This window comes from Phocoena phocoena, chromosome 9, assembly GCF_963924675.1.
Source record: "Phocoena phocoena chromosome 9, mPhoPho1.1, whole genome shotgun sequence".
NCBI classification, from domain to species: domain Eukaryota; kingdom Metazoa; phylum Chordata; class Mammalia; order Artiodactyla; family Phocoenidae; genus Phocoena; species Phocoena phocoena.
In genome coordinates, this window is record NC_089227.1 from 59,035,860 (window position 1) to 59,054,064 (window position 18,205).

The window sequence follows — 18,205 nt, forward strand, 5'->3', positions numbered from 1 at the left end:
GAGATCAAAGGGCAGTCCCCTGGAAAGGGGCTGTGATCATTATTACAATGATGGTAGACCTCTTCACTCAGAGCAGGGTTCATGGAATAGCATCGCCCAGGAGCTTGTGAGAGATGCAGACACAGCCCCTCCTCCCCGCCCAGACCTCCTGAATCAGAATCTCTGAGGGGGGGACCCAGTTTTAACAGCTCTGCAGGTAATATTCATAGGTTTTAAAGTTGGAGAAGCCACATTGCTCTCAAGTATAGACACCTGTGATGTAAGAGGATATGGTTCTTCTGGTTGTTCATTTAATAGCCCACAATTTAAAAATCAGTGATGGTACAATCCCATTTTAGAAAAATATATGAAAATATGGAGAAATACAAAAGATGAAAAGATTGCCCTTATGAATTATTAGTCAAGGTTCTCCAGATAGACAGAATCAGTAGAATATATATGGCCAAGCCAATTCCTTTATATATGGAGGCCGGTAAGTTCCGGATCTGCAGTGAGCAAACTGGAGACCTAGGAGAACTGATGGTTTATTTCTAGTCCAAAGGTCAACAGGCTTAAGACCCAGAAAGAGCTGATGTTTCAAATCAAGAAACAAAGGCAAGGAAAGAACTGGTGTCGCAGTCTGAAGGCTTTGGGGAAGAATTCTCTCTTACTTGGGGAGGATCAGCCTTTTTGTTTTATTCAGGCCTTCTGCTGATTAGACGGGGCCCATCCACATTAGGGAGGACGATCTGCTTTACTCAGTCTACTGATTTAAATGTTAATTTCATCCAAAACCAGCCTCATGGAAACACCCAGAATAATGTTTGACCAAATATCTGGGCACCCCATGGCTCAGTCAGGTTGACACATGAAATTAACCATCATACCTGAATTAACTGCTGTAAACATTTTGGTTTACCTTGTCACCTTTTCAGTTTCAGCCCTGAGGAATGGGAGTGTATGTGGGTGAGGATAAATTCTTTGGTTATAAAGAGTTAGCTAAAATACCTTTTGCCTGCCTGCTGCTGCCACATAGGAAGTGGAAGTCAAGTTCATTCACCTATGTTACTACCTCTTTATGTCCAACCTGAGGGTTTCATTTTCATATATTCATGACGCATAAAAAGTTGAGGGGGTTCTTCTCCAAAGTGATTTTTCTAGCTGTGGCGTGAAGTACTTCTCTGGCATAAACATCACTCTTCAACCCCATCTGAGCTGAAAACCCCATCTCTGATCTTCTTTCTGATTGAGAAATGATAGAGTGGATTTGCTGGGAAACATCTGCCTCCCTGACGGCTGGTGGCTCTTGTGGGATTGGCCCTAAGGTCATAGCATATTGATGCTTATTCATCGAGAAGTATATTTTAAAAATCATAATGTGGACTAAAATTCAAAGAAGAATTGCCCCCACGTTGATTGAGAAGATTTTATCCGCATGTTAGATTATATTCTGTTTTCTTTCATCACAGTGGCGGGGGTCGTGTGGTCTTATAAAAGGTCTTGACAAGAACTTGATTCTCTCTTTTTCCTTTATGACCAGAGACGGTCCTAAAAAAATCATTAAAGCAGCATTAGCCCTCCCCATTCCCAACTGACTCCTTTGACAGTATGTTCTCTTTTCTAAATCCCGTCTTTCCCATAAGTGGCTCTAAATCTTAGCAGTACATTGGAATCACCAAGGAGTTATAAAAAATACCGATGTTTGGTTCCCACCCGCAGAGATTTTCGATTTGATTTTCCTGGGGTGCAAGCTGGGCATTGGGATTTCTGAAAGGCTTTTAGGTGACTCTGATGTGCAGCCAGAGTTGCAAACCATTGCCCCAGGACCCTTGCTATTCAAGGTGTATTGACGCACCATCTGCGTCACCTGGGAGCTTGTTAGAAATGCAGAACTGGGGTCTGCCCCATACCTGCGGAATCTGAACCTGCATTTTAACAAGACTCCTAGGTAATCTGTAGACACCTTAAATGTTGCATAGCCCTGTCCTATGTATTGGTGTTAAAATCAATTAAAATTGGTATAAAATCCCTGGGTATTAAAATCAGTTTAGGGGATAGGGAAACTCACTCAAGTGAAAATAGCTATGGTTTAATGTCTTAGGTCCCCCAAAGGTGATTGAATTCTAGTAGGTGTTCACAGCACTGTTTGATTAAGTGAGAAGTGAAAATTCTCACCTGAAGCTAACACAACATTGTAAATTAACTGTACTTCAATTAAAATTTTTTTCCAAAAAAAAGTGGAAGTTCTACTTATGGGACTTCCAGCAACTGGAAGCTGGATAGGATGGAGTTTTGGGGTTTTTTTAAAATTTTATTTATTTATTTTTGCGTTGGGTCTTCATTGCTGTGCACAGGCTTTCTCTGGTTGCTGCAAGCAGGGCTACTCTTTGTTGCGGTGCGCGGGCTTCTCATTGCGGTGGCTTCTCTTGTTGCGGAGCACGGGCTCTAGGCGCGTGGGCTTCAGTAGTTGTGGCACACGGGCTCAGTAGTTGTGGTTCGCGGGCTCTAGAGCACAGGCTCAGTAGTTGTGGCGCACAGGCTTAGTTGCTCCGTGACATGTGGGATCTTCCTGGACCAGGGCTTGAACCCATGTTCCCTGCATTGGCAGGCGGATTCTTAACCACTGCGCCACCAGGGAAGCCCTAGGATGGAGTTTTTGATCAGGAGCATTCGTGGTTCCCTGAAATCCCCTCACTTGGGCAAATGCCTTAGTATCCCCGACACTATGCCCATCCCTGCCCAGGCCCTTGGATTCAGATCCCAAGCTCATCCTGTGAACTGTCCAGAGCCCGGCCTGTGCAAAGGTGTGTGTTTCAGGCAAGGAAAATGATAGTATCCTTCTGCGTTCAAATAGAGAAACACCAGTGCTTAAAGCAAAGAAAATGTAAAGACTTCACTTCTCACCTGAGAAAAGGCTCAAACAAGAAAGTGTTTACCAAAAAAGCAGAAAGAAACTTCAAACAAAAACTAAAAAGTCAATTTTCTTTTCATGTGTTCTGAAAAGAATCAGCCAAAGTGGGGTTCAAATTGATGCCTGTAACCGTGATAAGTTATGTACCCTCTCCACTTTTGGTTTTCTTAACCAAATAAAGTGAGGATGCTAATACGTACCACTAGGTTTGTAGTTCATTTTAAGATGTGATGTAAGTTTTTTGGCCTCAGTTTCCCCAGATGGAAAATGGAGCTTCTGACTTCAGGATTGTTGTGAATATAGGTTAACATGTACAGCATGGTCCTGGCGCACAATAAATGCTTATTATGTGGAAGGTGATTTTTCTGTATCACTAGTGGCAGGGAACATCCTGAGTGGTGATAAAAGTAGCAGCAATAGTAGTCTTCAGCAAATATGAGTTTTCTCCCCTTTTTTCTTATGGGGGCCAGATTTAACAGAGAGTTTATGTAATCTGCCTACCTTCTAACCCTGAACCCTGCTTTCAAATTCTACCAGGATTCTTATCCAAAGAGGTTGGTGGGGTAATGTCTCAGTGTGAGGCATTGCCATCTTGTGTAGGGGTGTGTGTGTGTGTGTGTGTGTGTGTGTGTGTGTGTGTGTGAGAGAGAGAGAGAGAGAGAGAGAGAGAGAGAGAGAGGGAGAGACAGGACTTGAGTAAAACTTTTAATATTATACATGCCACTCCCTGGAGATTCTGAAACACTCTCCACCTAGCAAAGTCACCCTCTCTCTAGCTGGACATAAATATTATTGAGTACTAAAATAACGTTGCATACACTAATATCATTGCCTTTTACCTAAGAATAAGAAAAGTTAAGCTCCTTGTCCAAGGTTACCACATGATATGTAGCAGAATCAGGGTTTGAACTCTGATTTATCTCCAGAGCCCAGGCCTCTCTCACCTGTCTTAATGTAATCTCACACAAGTGATGGAACATAGGAGTGGTAGGTAGAGATGAAAATTACTTCCTCAGACCATTATTCTTCCAGACTACTCTGGAGAGATAGGTATAAGCACACTGTGCTTTGCTCTGAGGAATAGACACCCAGAGCTCCTAACTGTGGTAGACGCTGCATTACACCTGTTGTTTCATTTGGGCTTCACAAACTCTGAAGTAAGTACTGTTCACCCCATTTTAAAGATCAGGAGACTGAGATGAAGTAACTTGCTGAAGGTCTCACAGCTAATAAATGACAAACTAAGATTGAAATCTGGGTCTGTCTGACTGCATAGATACACATTCAACTTTTCCAGAATCATTTCATACCTTGTTTTACAAACAAATCTGGAATATTTGCAAAAGGCTAAAATATGTTTTCTTATATCAGAAAATTGGCCCGGATACTGTGTCTGTTAGCTTTCTTCCAATGCCCACTTACCCTCCCTCCTTAAAAATGTTTGTTTCTGTTGTGTTGTTGAATCTGTAGCTGCCACAGGGAATGAAATGAGAATATTGATTCAGAACTTTTCTGGGAGGTAAGGGCACAGAACATTTAGAGTACAGTATCATGCTTAGTTCTCTGAGCTGACAAGCTAAAACTGAATGAGAAAATGCCAATTATCTAGAAACAGACTTTAAGGCTTAATTTTGGATGTTTTCTTTAAAAAAATGCTGAAAATAAAGTTGCCACCAGCATAGGTAATACCTATAATTCCCAACTAGAGATAATTTTTGTAGCTTAAAACCTTGTCCCAGCTAAAATGTAAATGTTCCAGGGAGGAGGAGAGGCGTCATACTGTAGGATGCCCCAGGGCAAGAATGTAGCTTTCCTCTTATCTTTCTTCCCAGCATACTTTCTTCCTAGCTACTCCCTGACACATGGTGAGTGCTCAGTAAACATCACAGTGAAGTGGTGAATGCATAAATGAGTGAAAAATTAGCGAACAAATCCACCTGATACTTTTATGAAAGCAAACTTCGATAAGGAAAGCATAAAGCCAGAGGTACCCCAGAAGACATGAAAAACAAACTCACTGCACACATTTGCCCAGAGTAGGCTTAGAGCTCTCTTCAGTTTCGTTTTTCCTAGATTTCTCTTTGGACATAGAGGGTAGAAAAGATTTTTGTTATCTAAAATGTCAGGGAACAAAGCCAGAGGTGAACTGTGGAAGAATGCATATTCAATGAGTTTTTGAACTCTATCACTGAATTTCTGAACTCTGATTTTTTTTTCCTTTAGAAAGAAAGAAAAGCCTTCATTTCTCTTTTTCTCTCTCAATACCTCTGTCTCTCTCTTCCTCCCCACTTCTCTCTCAAGTCAAAGAGGTTGTAGCTGACAGCCATGCCATAAGTGTGTGCCTGATCTCCCAAGTTGAGTGGCAAACAGGGAAACTCGGTGTTACCCCGGACCCCTCCGCATCTCAGATTCAGGAACACTTGTGCTTGCGGCATGTCGCCACTAGGGGTCCCCAGCGGCAGTCGGTGTGAACTGGGACTTGGGTAGCCGAGGCGGCCTCCTTTGTCTGCACCCCAGGTGTGGACTCCTTTTGTTCAGAGGCTGGGCTGCTACCTGCGGCGTCTGAGCTGTCTGCTCCAGTCACCCAGCCCTGGGCTGCCTGCGCACCTCTTCGGAGGACGTGCACTGTTTCTCAGCTTCTGCCTTTAGTTACACCTGATGTTACCCCGGAAGAGCCAGTGTTTTTTCTTTAACAGGACTAGGTATCTTTGCATTAGAAACACGGCTTAAACTGCAAAGGGAAATATTTCTCACTACAACAAAGAGTATATCTATGTTGAGAAATTAGTGGCAAAAGGACCCCTTTTCTATAGTAGAGTATTTGCCATAAAATATTTAAAACTAGTTGACAAAGAGCCCCACTCTTCTCCCGAAAGATGGCTCCTGGATTAATCTTGAAAGTCAGGAATGTTTCATTCTATGCTTAGCACAGAGAAGAGGAATGACCTTCACAAACACCCCCAAGTGCCTGAAATGTGGGAGCCCAGCTCCAGCCACAACAGCCGCATGCACCCTTCGGTGTTCTCACATCTGCCTTTAAACTTCAAAGGAAGGAACAGTAAAGCAAAAATAAACAAACTACAGTAACAGAAGAGCTACTCTGTAAACAATAAATTACAGGAGTTGTAACAGCTGGTGATGGGAGTGGGGGTGGGGAATGCAAACATTTGCTCCATGGAAATTTATTCTTGTTTTCACCATCTTAGTTTTTCTTGTTCACAGCAAAATAGTGGGTCCTTAACATGCCCGTCAACTTTTTTGTGCTCCAGATGCATCACTCATCACCTAGTTGCTCAGTGGTCACAGCTACTGATGTGAAAATTAATTGGTGTATATGAGAACCATTCATGGATTCATTTGTTCCTTGGTTTACTCACTTATTCCACAGATATCCACTGAGCACCTATTGTGTGTAAAGCATGGTAGAGACTACAAAGGCCGGCCAGACAAGGATCCTACCCCCCAGGAAGCTTTTAATAAAGTAGGGAGGTCAAATATGTTCCACAATTGCGACCAAAGCAAGACAGAGCATCTGCCATTTGAGAGGTGCAGAGAAAAGACTATAGGAATTCAACAGAAGGAGAGCCTATTTCTGGCTTGGGGTTCAGGAACAATTCCCCAAGAAGGTACATTCTTCTTGAACCTTCACGGTCTGTAGGAGGTCCAGCAGGGAGGGATGGGAAAAGGCCAGTGCTGGCAGCCCCAGTGGTTAGGGGGCGAGGTGAGGCAGGGTTACGTTTGTGACAGGGACAACAGGAAATATGTTTGGAAAGGGAAGGTGGGAAGGCTTTAAATGCTAAGCTAAGCATGAATGCTAAGTTAAAACAAAATGGTAATTTTTAAGCCTAAATAGACTAAGTTATCAAGACTCCTTTCATCCCATAAGTACTCTACTGTTTGAAGAAAGAAGGTCGAAATATCTTTAAAAAATCCCTACTTCTCAAACAGACTTACAGATCTTTGTAGCACCAATATTCCCGTTTTTACCAGCAGATAAGCATTACCTAGAAATAAGGCCGTACATGAGTGGATAAAATATATGAATGAATTTTCTTATTGCTTCATTTAGAGGAATGCTTTGGAAGGTCCACAAACAGGTTCCTGAGCCTACTGAGGAGGAGGTTAGCATCTTGTTTCCTCTACCTTCTGCTGATATATTGACATTAAACATTTTTGCAAGTAGCAGCGAGCCATTAAGCCTCTGAAACTAAGTTGATGGTGAGCGATCATGCCTGCTGAGTTTTCTCTGTTGGTTATGACTTTAACAATCCAAGTTATTGATTAACTTTCAGATTTTAGTACTGAACCTAGAGCTTTCCTTTTGTTCTTCAAAATAATGGACTTCAGAGTTTCCGTCCATCTCCTACCAATTAGCTAAGCCTCCCCAGTCATCCCGTTTCTACTCAGCAAGCGTATTTGTTGGTCTTGTATTCTTCTGACCTCTGGACCCAGTGGAAAAAAAATTATTTTCCATCTTATTCTACTTTTGTACACAGGGTGCCTTGGGGTGATGCCTTCACAGCAAGTGTCCCTCTGTCCCTTCATCTGTCAATTGGGAATAAAAAAATAACCTACTTCACAGGGCCATGCTTTACTTTCTCTAACTAAGGACTGTAAAGCTCTATGAGGGTAGATATCATCATCCAAACTGCAGAAATAGAATTTGACATCCCTTTGTGAGACTTCTGAGTGATGAAACCTGTTGGCATATTTCTTGATTTGGGACAAGAAAGATACAAACCTTGGGCCGAAGATGAGCATTTCCCCTGGTAGAACAAGTCACTGCTGATTAGTTAGTTATCTCCAGTTATCTCCAGTGGAGAAAGCAAAAGTTGTTCAAATCATAGATTCCATCTTTCAAGTAAAAAATTTACAATCACTTATGGAGCACAAACTGTATACCAGGTACACTGTGACTTTACACCTCTCATGTCATTTAATTTTCACCACACCCTACGTTATCAGGAGTTTGGTTGGGGGTGGAGAAACTGAACCTCAGCAAATGTGAGTAATTTGCTCAAGGTCCCACAGCTAATAAGTGGCAGAACCAGAGTTTGAATCCAGGTGTCGTCTCCTTCAAAGCCCAGAGGGAGACAACCCTACTAGGTGACATAGCCAAGTCAGACAGTCCACCAGCTAAAGATTACTAGTCAGAGAGGTAGGTGATGCCTTTGGTCAGAAGAACTCTGAAAAAAACAGGAAGTTCTATTCTGACAGAGAGGTCCAGGTTGTGATGGGCCATATGTCCTTGAAGGGCTCCACATTAAGCTGCATCAAGACTGCATTACACAAAGAAGAAGAAGAATGGAAGGGGGGCGGAGTGGAGGTGCTTGGGTCTCTGTATACCAGGCTGGGATGTTTCAAGTTCCATGTAGATGAGTGTCAGGAGGACTCAGTCCGATGTGACTGGAGAGTGCTCCAGAGCCCTCAACTATTCTGCAAGCTGCATTAAAAACAAAACAAGGGCTTCCCTGGTGGCGCAGTGGTTGATAGTCCGCCTACCGATGCAGGGGACGCGGGTTCGTGCCCCGGTCCGGGAAGATCCCTCATGCCGCGGAGCGGCTGGGCCCGTGAGCCATGGCCGCTGAGCCTGCGCGTCCGGAGCCTGTGCTTCGCGGTGGGAGAGGCCACAACAGTGAGAGGCCCGCGTACCGCAAAAAAAAAAAAAAGAGCCTTATTGGGAACATACACTGGGATGGCATCCTGGAGGGAATTAAAAAAAAAAAAGTTTAAATCAACTAGAAAATGTGACATGGGTGCATACTGTGATTATTCAACATTTATTATTCACTGTGTGTTATGTGCTTCGTTGAGGTGGACCCCCTAGGATTGGCTGCTGTTCCTGTGTCACTCCTGATAATTTTTAAATTGACTATGTCCTTTTAACCATGTTTTTAAAAATTGAACAACCACAATTTCCACTTTGCTACATAATGAGAGTACTTTCATTCCTTTAATGTTTGCTTTTTCCTTTGAACTAACAATTTCTGTTCAAATTTCACAGTTTTCTGTGTCTTCAGGAATGAAAGAACCGATTACCCTGCTAGGAGCATGAAATAGACTTAAAAAATCTGCATGATATTTCCTCCCAGTGAAATTAATTTAGGTTTAAATACAGGAGTAAAGTACACACCTTGTGCCAGAGTCTCTTTCTCTCACACACCTGTGATAGTTCCTTATCCAGAAAGGGCACAATTGGACCTGCTGCTAAGTCTTAAGTCTTTTGTGAAGATCCTTTGCAAGACTGCAGTGTGAGAACCTCTTTTTCTTTGACACCCGGCTTTGTGTGGGCCTGATGGCATATCTGGAACGTCTCTATTTCTTTGAAGGCCCATCTCAAAAGCCCAGTGGACCCGTCGGGCACTGTCCATGGCTGGGGTACTTACGAGCAGCCGGATTGGCTTGCCGGGTGTTTTGAGGGTATTTTAGGAAACGCACCTTCTTGCAGGGCAGGAATCCTCAGCTCCAGAGCGACAAAGGACAATTTGGAGGGGAGTGCAAGGAGCGCTCACCATAGCCGCTCTGGCATCCCAGGCGCCCTTACGCCTAGCATCGTGTCCTTAGTGACCCCGCCTTCGCCCTCTGGATCGCACCCCGGCTGTCTCGCTGCTCCCTGGTCCGGCCGGGCGTCAAGAGTCCCGCCACCTTCCCCCACGCCCCACACCCGGTCGCCCTCAAACCTTTGGAGCCGCGCTGCGCACCGCAGCCATGCTCGCCCCGCGCCCCCCAGCGGCTTCCCCGGCACCTCGGGGTCCGGCTCCCCGGGCCAGTGTCGCCCCGCCCTGCAGCCCACAGCCTCCCCCTCCAGCCCCCGTCGCAGAAGCTGTCAAGCCCGCGGCAGCTGAACCAGCCCCCGAGCTCCCGCGTCTCCTCTCCTTCCTTTGTGTGCGCGCGAGCGGAGTTGGGGAGGAGGGAGAAGGGGGAGGTCGCTCTGTCTGTCTGTCTCCCGCCGCCTTTGCCCGGGCAGCTTGAAGTGCCGCCGGGGAGGCGGGAGCCGGGGGGAGGGTGCGGGGAGCCGGCGGGGCGTCTCGGGGCCGCCCGGGCGCCCTGGTCCCAGCCGCGCGCTGGGGAGCGCGCACCACAGCTGGGGCTCAGCTGGAGGCACGATTCGTCTGCTCCGGCCGCCCCTCGGCCTCCCTCCGCTCCCACCTACCCTCGACACTCGCAGAAAAGCGTGCGAAGGCGCCGAGAGTGACGGAAACCACAAATAAATAGCGGCGGCAGCAGCGCGTCATCTGGCGGAGCAGGAAGTGCAGGCAGAGTCCGGAGGCTGGTGCTTTCTGCGCGTCCCCAGGACTTTGCCATGGGCTGGGGGCCGCGGAGGCTGCGAGCTGCCGGGCCAGGACAGCGGCAGCGGCGTCCGCACCGCGGCTGAGCGAGCAGCGTCGCGCGGGGCGCGCGGAGATGGCAGCGTCCAGCAACTCCAGCCTGTCCGGCTCCTCGGTGTCCTCCGGTGAGTTTCAGCCCGTCGGGCGCGATTGCCCCGCGGGGTCTGTCGCCCGCTGCCCTCGCCCCGCACTCTGGGATGGAGAGAGCCTACCTGTGGCGGCCGTCTTGCCCGCTTTCCCGGGGTGAGGGCAGGCGGCCGGTGTGACACTTGTTTGGCTGGCCAGCACCCTCGGTGCCCATAGCACCTCCGCGCCTGGCGTCTGACAGCGCAGAGGTGGGGGAGCGGGGCGCTCTTAGTGTGCAGACGCGGGGGTTCTGGAGATTTGGGGAGCAGCAGGCGAGAAGCGAACCGGGTAGGGGCGGGCTCGCACTTTCTGGCGCTGCTGGAACCCGGGCTGGCGGGGCGGGGAAGGTTAGGGTGACGCTGGGCGCCCCGACCCGCTGGCTATGGGGTGCCCGCTCCGCGGGATGTCCAAATTCAAGGCAGTGGGGAGCAAACCCTCGCTTCTCGCAGACTTGATTTTCTTTGTTTGTTTCGGAAATTAGCTCCGTGGAGACCCACGCTTGGGGTATGGGTTTGAGATAGAGGTAATTCTCTTTCTGGTTCTGATCGAAGCGAGTTAGGGGACGCGAGGTCGAGCCAGCCTCTGACAATTTGCCCGTTTGCAAGTGTGCAAGTGTGTGTGTGTGTGTGTGTGTGTGTGTGTGTGTGTGTGTGTGTGATTTTCCTCTGTGGCCTCTTGGAATATGTTCTGTGATTTTACTTTCCAGGCATACATATTTTTTTTTTCCAAGTGCGGCCGAGGAAGGAGGGGCTTCTTTCAGCTTTTCTACGTTGAACAGCGGGTCTAATTGAAGAGAACAAATTGCTAATGAATCTGAAGGAGTAGGAATCAATAGAAGCAGACCCACTGGATTCTGAGTATGACAGGTTTCTAATCAGGATGATGCATGAGGTAGAATTCTTCTACTTCGCTAGTCATTGAAAACTTTAATGACAAACCCTAAAGTGTTAGCTGATAAGACATTTAGTGTAGTGTACAGTATTCATGGGTCAAGAAGGTCTTGAAGTCCTAATGGAAAGGCTTAATATATCAATATTGTATTAATTCCTATTGTGTGTGTGTTTTAAATCATTTACCCAAAAATTAAACTCACAAGAAGAAACACTTTGTTGGAGGCACTGGACAGCAAGCCAAGCATTAAGGAACCATATCTCTAGATGTGTGACTAATTAAATCATAAATGCAAGGTGATTTGACTAAGGTGCAGTTGTGACGTGGAACAAGGTGATCACTTGAAAGCCATTTATTATCTTTTTTGGCAGGTTTTTAGTTCCAGGGAAATAGCACTTCCTTTCTTGATCACTGCCAACTAATGAAAGGCACAGTGTTATGTGTACGATGTAGTTGAAGTTTCTGGTAGTAGCAACCAATGGGGCAGAACAGTCATATCTTATTAAGAGCAGCAACAAGTTGACCGCCTGTGGTTTTAATTCTGAGAACTCAGCAAATGCTACAGCTTATTTTTAGTACCCCCAAACCACTGCTGCTGCTTTTCAGTTCATTTTGGTTGACTAACATTGAATTTAAAACACAGTGATGTTAGCTTATGATTAGCATACGGTTATCCCTCTCCGAAAATGGCCCACAAGAAAATGAACTGGTGGGGGAGAGGTGACGAAGGGAAAGAAGAAAGGATAAAGGACAATAAGGCAGTGTTATCACATGATTTACTGAAGGTATAAATTACAGGTGCTGTGGCATCTGAATTTTCAGATCTTGATGAAAGATCTCCTTAAGCTTAAGGAATGTTATTGAAAAACCTAACTCAGCCTTAGGAAGAATACATGGGTTTGAAGCAGCACAGTATAAGCTTTAGATGATGTTAATTGCTTTGTAGATAGAATAGAGATGCTTGTGATGGTTCTTTTTTCTGCTTTAGTTACCACTGTTTTAAATCCTAATGGAAACTTGAGAATTATGCGAAAGCTTAAGTTCAAAAAGTGGGCAGAGGTATATTTTTTGGTATGACTCGACCATGGGCCATGAGCTTATATTGGCTAATTCACCAATTAATCAGGCACTTTGTCTTGAAAAATTTGAGATCCAGAATTCTCTTTTTAAGCTCACCATCGTGTGGATCATGAATAATTCAGGTGACACAAGCAATTCACACCTGTGGGAGGTGTTGGGTAGGAAAGAATAGAGCCTGTTTGTGGCGGCAGCTGGGTTCTCTCAGGCCAAGGCCAGAGTCTGAAAAATTAGGACACTCCGTCAATCTATTAATCACCGTTTTGGAGGGCCTACTATGTGCCAGGCAGTAAGTTATAAGCATCAGATTCAAGGAGGTTAAGTGAGGAAGATAATTTAAAGGATTCCTTCAAGTTCTGAAGTTCTGGGATTATTGTCCTTGAGTTTGGCTCCAGCAGTGGGTAACTTGGGGTAAGTTATTTAACTTCTCCAAGCGTCAATTTCCTCATCGATAAATGAGACTGATGCTAATAACAGAAACTATTTCATAAGAATGTCATGGGGATTAAGTGAGATAACGTGTACGTTTAGCACAGGGTGTGGCACTTAATAAGTGCTTGGTGTGAATAAAGTTTGTTCCTTGGAGGAATGAAAAAGAAAGCTCTCACTGACTCAGACTTTAGGTACAGAAATAAGTCCAACACACATCAAATCTGCCTCTTACATTGCATGTTAAGTTTGGTCTTGAGGTTTGAGCTTCATTAAACAAGCATTTATTAAGTTTCTTTTAGGTTTCAGGCATACTCCCAAGTGTATGGAATAGAAAAATGCATCAAGATCCTTTCCCTCTCCATCCAGCAGCAGAGATGGACAAGCAAATAGCAATCTGTTTTCCATTTTGATAAAATAAATTATGGGGAGGAGAGTGCAGGGAAGAGAGTGATGACCTCAGTTGTGAGGGGTCAGTAGGGGTGACATATGAGTTGAGCCTTGAAGGATGAGTGGAATGTTTTCAAAAAGCAGAGCGCGGGAGAGGCATTTCAGGAAGAGGTAAGATCTTAGGCAAAGGTCTGGAGATAGGGAAGTTCATTGCCTGATTTTCAACTCCTTTCTTAGGGCTATTGACCTGTTTTCTTGGTGGTTCCTCTTCTCTGGACAGTTGTGCTTATAGGCCCATCAGCAGCCTCACGCACAGAGCTACCAGATCACTCACCTTTGGTGATACAGGACGCTTTCTTTCTGCTCAGGCAGCAATGGGTTTAATGGCACAGCTCTCCAATACCTTAGCACATACTTGGGCAATTGAGCACTGAGAAAGGAACGGTTGATTCTGTAGTGTCCAGGATGTGGAGAGGTGAACTTGAATAGAATACCATGGCTTAAACCTCTCTTAGAGGGATAGCCTCTATTTCTGGGAGGTTTAGGTTTGGATGGATTTGTGTGAAGAGTAAAAATCTAATAATTTACTCACATTAAACTCAAAATTATCTGATTTTCCTGAGAATATGTTCTTACCTGCTGTTGTTGGACCACATTACCCAAGCATCTCATTTATTCTACATTACCAGCTGAGTCACAACAGATGAAATAATCAGGTTAAAATTAATTTTTAAATACATTTTCTGAGAACTCTTTAGAAATGTGTTTCTGAAATATTCAATTATGTGTAAAAGAAATTGCTTTGGGGCTTTCCTGGTGGCGCAGTGGTTGACAGTCCACCTGCCGATGCAGGGGACACGGGTTTGTGCCCCGGTCCGGGAGGATCCCACATGCCGTGGAGTGGCTGGGCCCATGAGCCATGGCCGCTGAGCCTGTGTGTCCGGAGCGTGTGCTCCCCAACGGGAGAGGCCACAACAGTGAGAAGCCCGCATACCACAAAAAAAAAAAAAAAAAAAAAAAAAAAAATTGCTTTGCCTTTGTTTTAATGATAACTGCTGGTGATTAGATTTCACAGTCACCTAGGTTGGCAGGGAGGTTTGATTACCTGTTTTATTTTAAATCGGGGGGAAAAAAATCCCTATCCTTAAGTTTTTAATCTAGCCTGTGGTACTTGATTATATTCTGAAATAAACAGTGGTTGACTTGCAAAGTACTTTTCTTAATAATCATGAATTAGATTTGCTTTTATAATTGAAATAAGAACTTTTTGCATATTAGTCATGTGATCACCAAATGGGTAATTTCACAAAGTAACGAAAAATATCAACTCAAGTAAAGTAATAGATAAAGAAGCTATGAGATGTTTTCCAGTAACTGAACAAAGTAAAATATTAAATAATAAAGGGACTCCCGGGATGAGAAGTTGTTAAGATTTTGAAAACATAAACACCCTGTATTATAGAAATGAAATCGACAGGGACTTTTGAAATTAAAATGCAAATAGAAAAAGGTAAAAATCAGTGTTATGTGCAGAGTCATTGAAACCTTAATTGGGAAAAGAACATTCCTGAATGGATTGAGGGATTTATTTTTCCAGATTCTATACAACAGTAATTGTGTGCCAGGTAAGTAATGCCATTTTCTGCTGCCAAACTGGTGTTGATCCTAGAAATGATAAATAGGAATTTTCATTACTTGTTATTGGCGAGTCACAACCAGCGGCATATACAAATCTTTCACATTCCTAGATGCAGAAGGCAAAATTGAACTACAGTAATGCTGCCAAGACTTATATACGTGTAATTAGAAACTCCATGGATCCAATACTACAAAACAGGGTATCTTTGTTGAAACAGACATTTGCACTGAGAAGTCTTCTAGTCCTTTAGACTTCAGAAATATTCAGTTATGTGTAAGCAAAGTATCTTTACCTTTGTTTTAGTGATAACTGCTGGCAGTTTAATTTCAGTCACCTGCAACGGCAGGAAGATTTGATCACCTTTATTTGAAATCGTGTGCACCAAAAAATTGCAATTTCAAAAACATCGCAAATATTTTTTAAACTCACAATCTAAAAGTCAATCCCCTGAGAGAAATCATTCACTCAGTTGAATGTTGTTTTTTGCTGTTTTTCTGGTGACCTTTCCACAGCTTATTTTAACTTATTAGATTTTCACTGTACTTTGTGGTACCTGAGATGAACCCAGTGATATAAAATCTGAGAGAAAAGGAGGCTCTTCTTAAGCATGACAGCTTGTTTGCAGTGTTTGACAAAGGCCCACTGATTTGTGTACTTTTGTTAAAACTCCAGATGCCCCCCCCCCACTTCCACTAACCCTATGAAGAGTTTTGAATGACCTTGACATTTGTTCAACTTTTGGGGGATGCAAACCCCAGGTATTTTCTGAGGCCAGTCTCTGTGGGGTTTAACTGAACAATGTGTTCTTTGCACTGCCTCCTGGGGTTGGCCCGAGTGTCAGTCCTGCTGAGGGCCTTCTGCTGCTCTGCAGGGTCTCCTGTTTTCACACAATGGTGAAAATAACCGGACATTAGGATTGGAAAACCTATACATGAGCAGTGTCATCTTGGTATGGTTTGGGAAAGCGTTTTCTGCCAGAAGGTTAAGATTCCTGCCAAGATAGTTAGATACAAAGAAAGAGAAAGGAACTGAGTGATAGACATAAGATTAATAGCACCCAGCTATCATTCACCCATGATTTATCTTTTATGAATGTATTCACATTTCATGGCTCCTAAAATATGTCATTGAATTTTCAAAATGAATGGCTGGCTTGCCTCTCTCTCTCTCTCTCTCTCTTTCTTTCTCCCTTTTGGTTTTCTCATCAGTTATTACGTTGGTCACATTTAGAGATGTTTTCAGAAACCCTGCCTTTGGTCTACTTTACTGTTAATAGTTTCCCAGTCCTCCAAGCACCTTGCTGCTTCTCCTTCCACTTGCTCAGTGGGAAAGGCAGCTACTGTTCTCACGTGGATTCTGGTCAGAGCGTCAAGATGGACGCCTCCATCTCTGGTGCAGGCTGGTGGGTGTGACAGAACACACTCATGTGTCTCAAAGTTACAAACGAAAGCAGAGGTTTATGTAAAGTTTCCATGGCTAGAGGAAAGCCCAGTTGGAATGTGCTGAACCTACATGCAGTCTGCTCTGCCAGGGGACCCGTGTGGCTGTCCACTGGGCTCTGAGGCTGAAGATGGCATGTGTGCACTGGGGGAGAGCCATCCACCGCTGCTTGTGCAAATAACCTGCTTCTTCCCTCATTTATTACTAATTGAACACCTTCGTGGGGACCAATCTTCTAATATAGTCTTTACAGTATGGCCTAATGACAGCATGGCCTTGCTTCAGCAGTTTGGCCTGTCAAAGTCACCCAACTTCAGTCCATTCACAGTATCACCTCCACAGTTTAAAGTGTTATTTTCAATCATCCAGTGTCTGAGTTCCCATAGACATTCTCTAAGAAAGGTGTTCAATTAATAACCTTATTTAAAATGTCATCATCACCTCAGGTCAGAGGGGACATTGATCAGATTCCTGGAATTGAGATATCGCCCACTCACTGTGCAGGCCGCCAATCACCCCATGCCTTTGGTGGGCCTGTGGAGGAGAGCATTTCGTCGAGGAGAGAGGCGAGATGCCACTTGCCTGGCATAATCAGATAGATCTGAATTAATACAGCCACTATGGAGAACAATATGGAGGTTCCTTAAAAAACTAAAAATAGAACTGCCATATGACCCAACAATCCCACTACTGGGATATACCCAGAGAAAACCATAATTCAAAAAGACACATGCACCTCAATGTTCATTGCAGCACTATTTACAATAACCAGGTCATGGAAGCAACCTAAATGTCCATCGACAGATGAATGGATAAAGAAGATGTGGTGTATATATATATATATATATATATATATATATATATATACACACACACACACACACATACACAATGGAATAATACTAACTCATAAAAAGGAACGAAATTGGGTCATTTGTAGAGATGTGGAAGGAGTCTGTCGTACAGAGCGAAGTAAGTCAGAAAGAGAGAAACCAATATCATATATTAATGCATACATGTGGAATTTAGAAAAATGGTACTGAATAACCTATTTGCAGGGCAGGAATAGAGACGCAGTTGTAGAGAATGGTTGGGTGGACACGGGGGAAGGGGAGGGTGGGATGAATTGGGAGATTAGGATTGACATATATACACTACAATGTGTAAAGTAGATAGCTAGTGGGAACCTGCTATATAGCACAAGGAGCTCAGCTCTGTGCTCTGTGATGACCTAGAGGGGTGGGATGGGGGGTGGGTGGGAGGGAGGTCCAAGAGGGAGGGGATATATGTATACATATAGCTGATTCACTTCGTTGTACAGCAGAAACTAACACAACATTGTAAAGCAATTATACTCCAATGTAAAAAAAAAAAAAGAATCAAATAGATCTGGAGAAACAGTCTGCTTCCTTGAGCTGGGGAGAGATCCCACCTTCTGAAATGTGTCTTCATTAGATGTTGTAGGAAGAGCCATAAATGTGGAATCAGAAGATTCCGGACATTTAAACCTTTAACCAGGATATTTAAACCCTTAGCCAGGGTACCTACATCTTTTACCAAAGCCCTTAAATCGTCTGTCAGAGCCCTTAAGCCCTTAACCAGGACCCTTAAACCATTAACCAAGGCCCTTGAACCCTTTACCAAGGCTCCTAATCCCTTAACATAGGCACTTTAACCAGATACTTAACCAAACCAACTAGCTAGCTATGTGGTCTTTGGTGAAGTTAGCCCCTCTGAGCCTTAAATGCCTCGCTGCAAACTGCAGTTGTGAGAGTCTGTTTCTGGAGCTGAGATGAGCATCGACAGAGGTGATAGAAGCATCCCCTCTGCAGACCTGGCCAGCACGCCTGCTTATTAGAGGCCAGTTCTCTTTTCCCTGTCTCCTTCCCTTAATGTCTCTGAGCCTCAGTTCTCTTGGCTGTAAACCAGAAATAGTGATATCTGACGAATTTATCCCATGGGGTTGTCATTCCTGAAGTACTGTTTGGGAAAATG

At 44.4% G+C, this 18,205-nt stretch overlaps 1 protein-coding gene across 1 annotated transcript in view; it reads left to right on the forward strand.

The window, feature by feature from the left end:
• The first annotated feature begins 10,140 nt into the window (after positions 1-10,140).
• Positions 10,141-18,205, forward strand: part of CHN2 (chimerin 2) — a 331,855-nt gene continuing 323,790 nt past the window's right edge. The window contains exon 1 of the mRNA XM_065884486.1: positions 10,141-10,343. Coding sequence (XP_065740558.1) covers positions 10,295-10,343 — 49 coding nt within the window. The 5' untranslated portion in view covers positions 10,141-10,294. The remainder of the gene's footprint in view (positions 10,344-18,205) is intronic.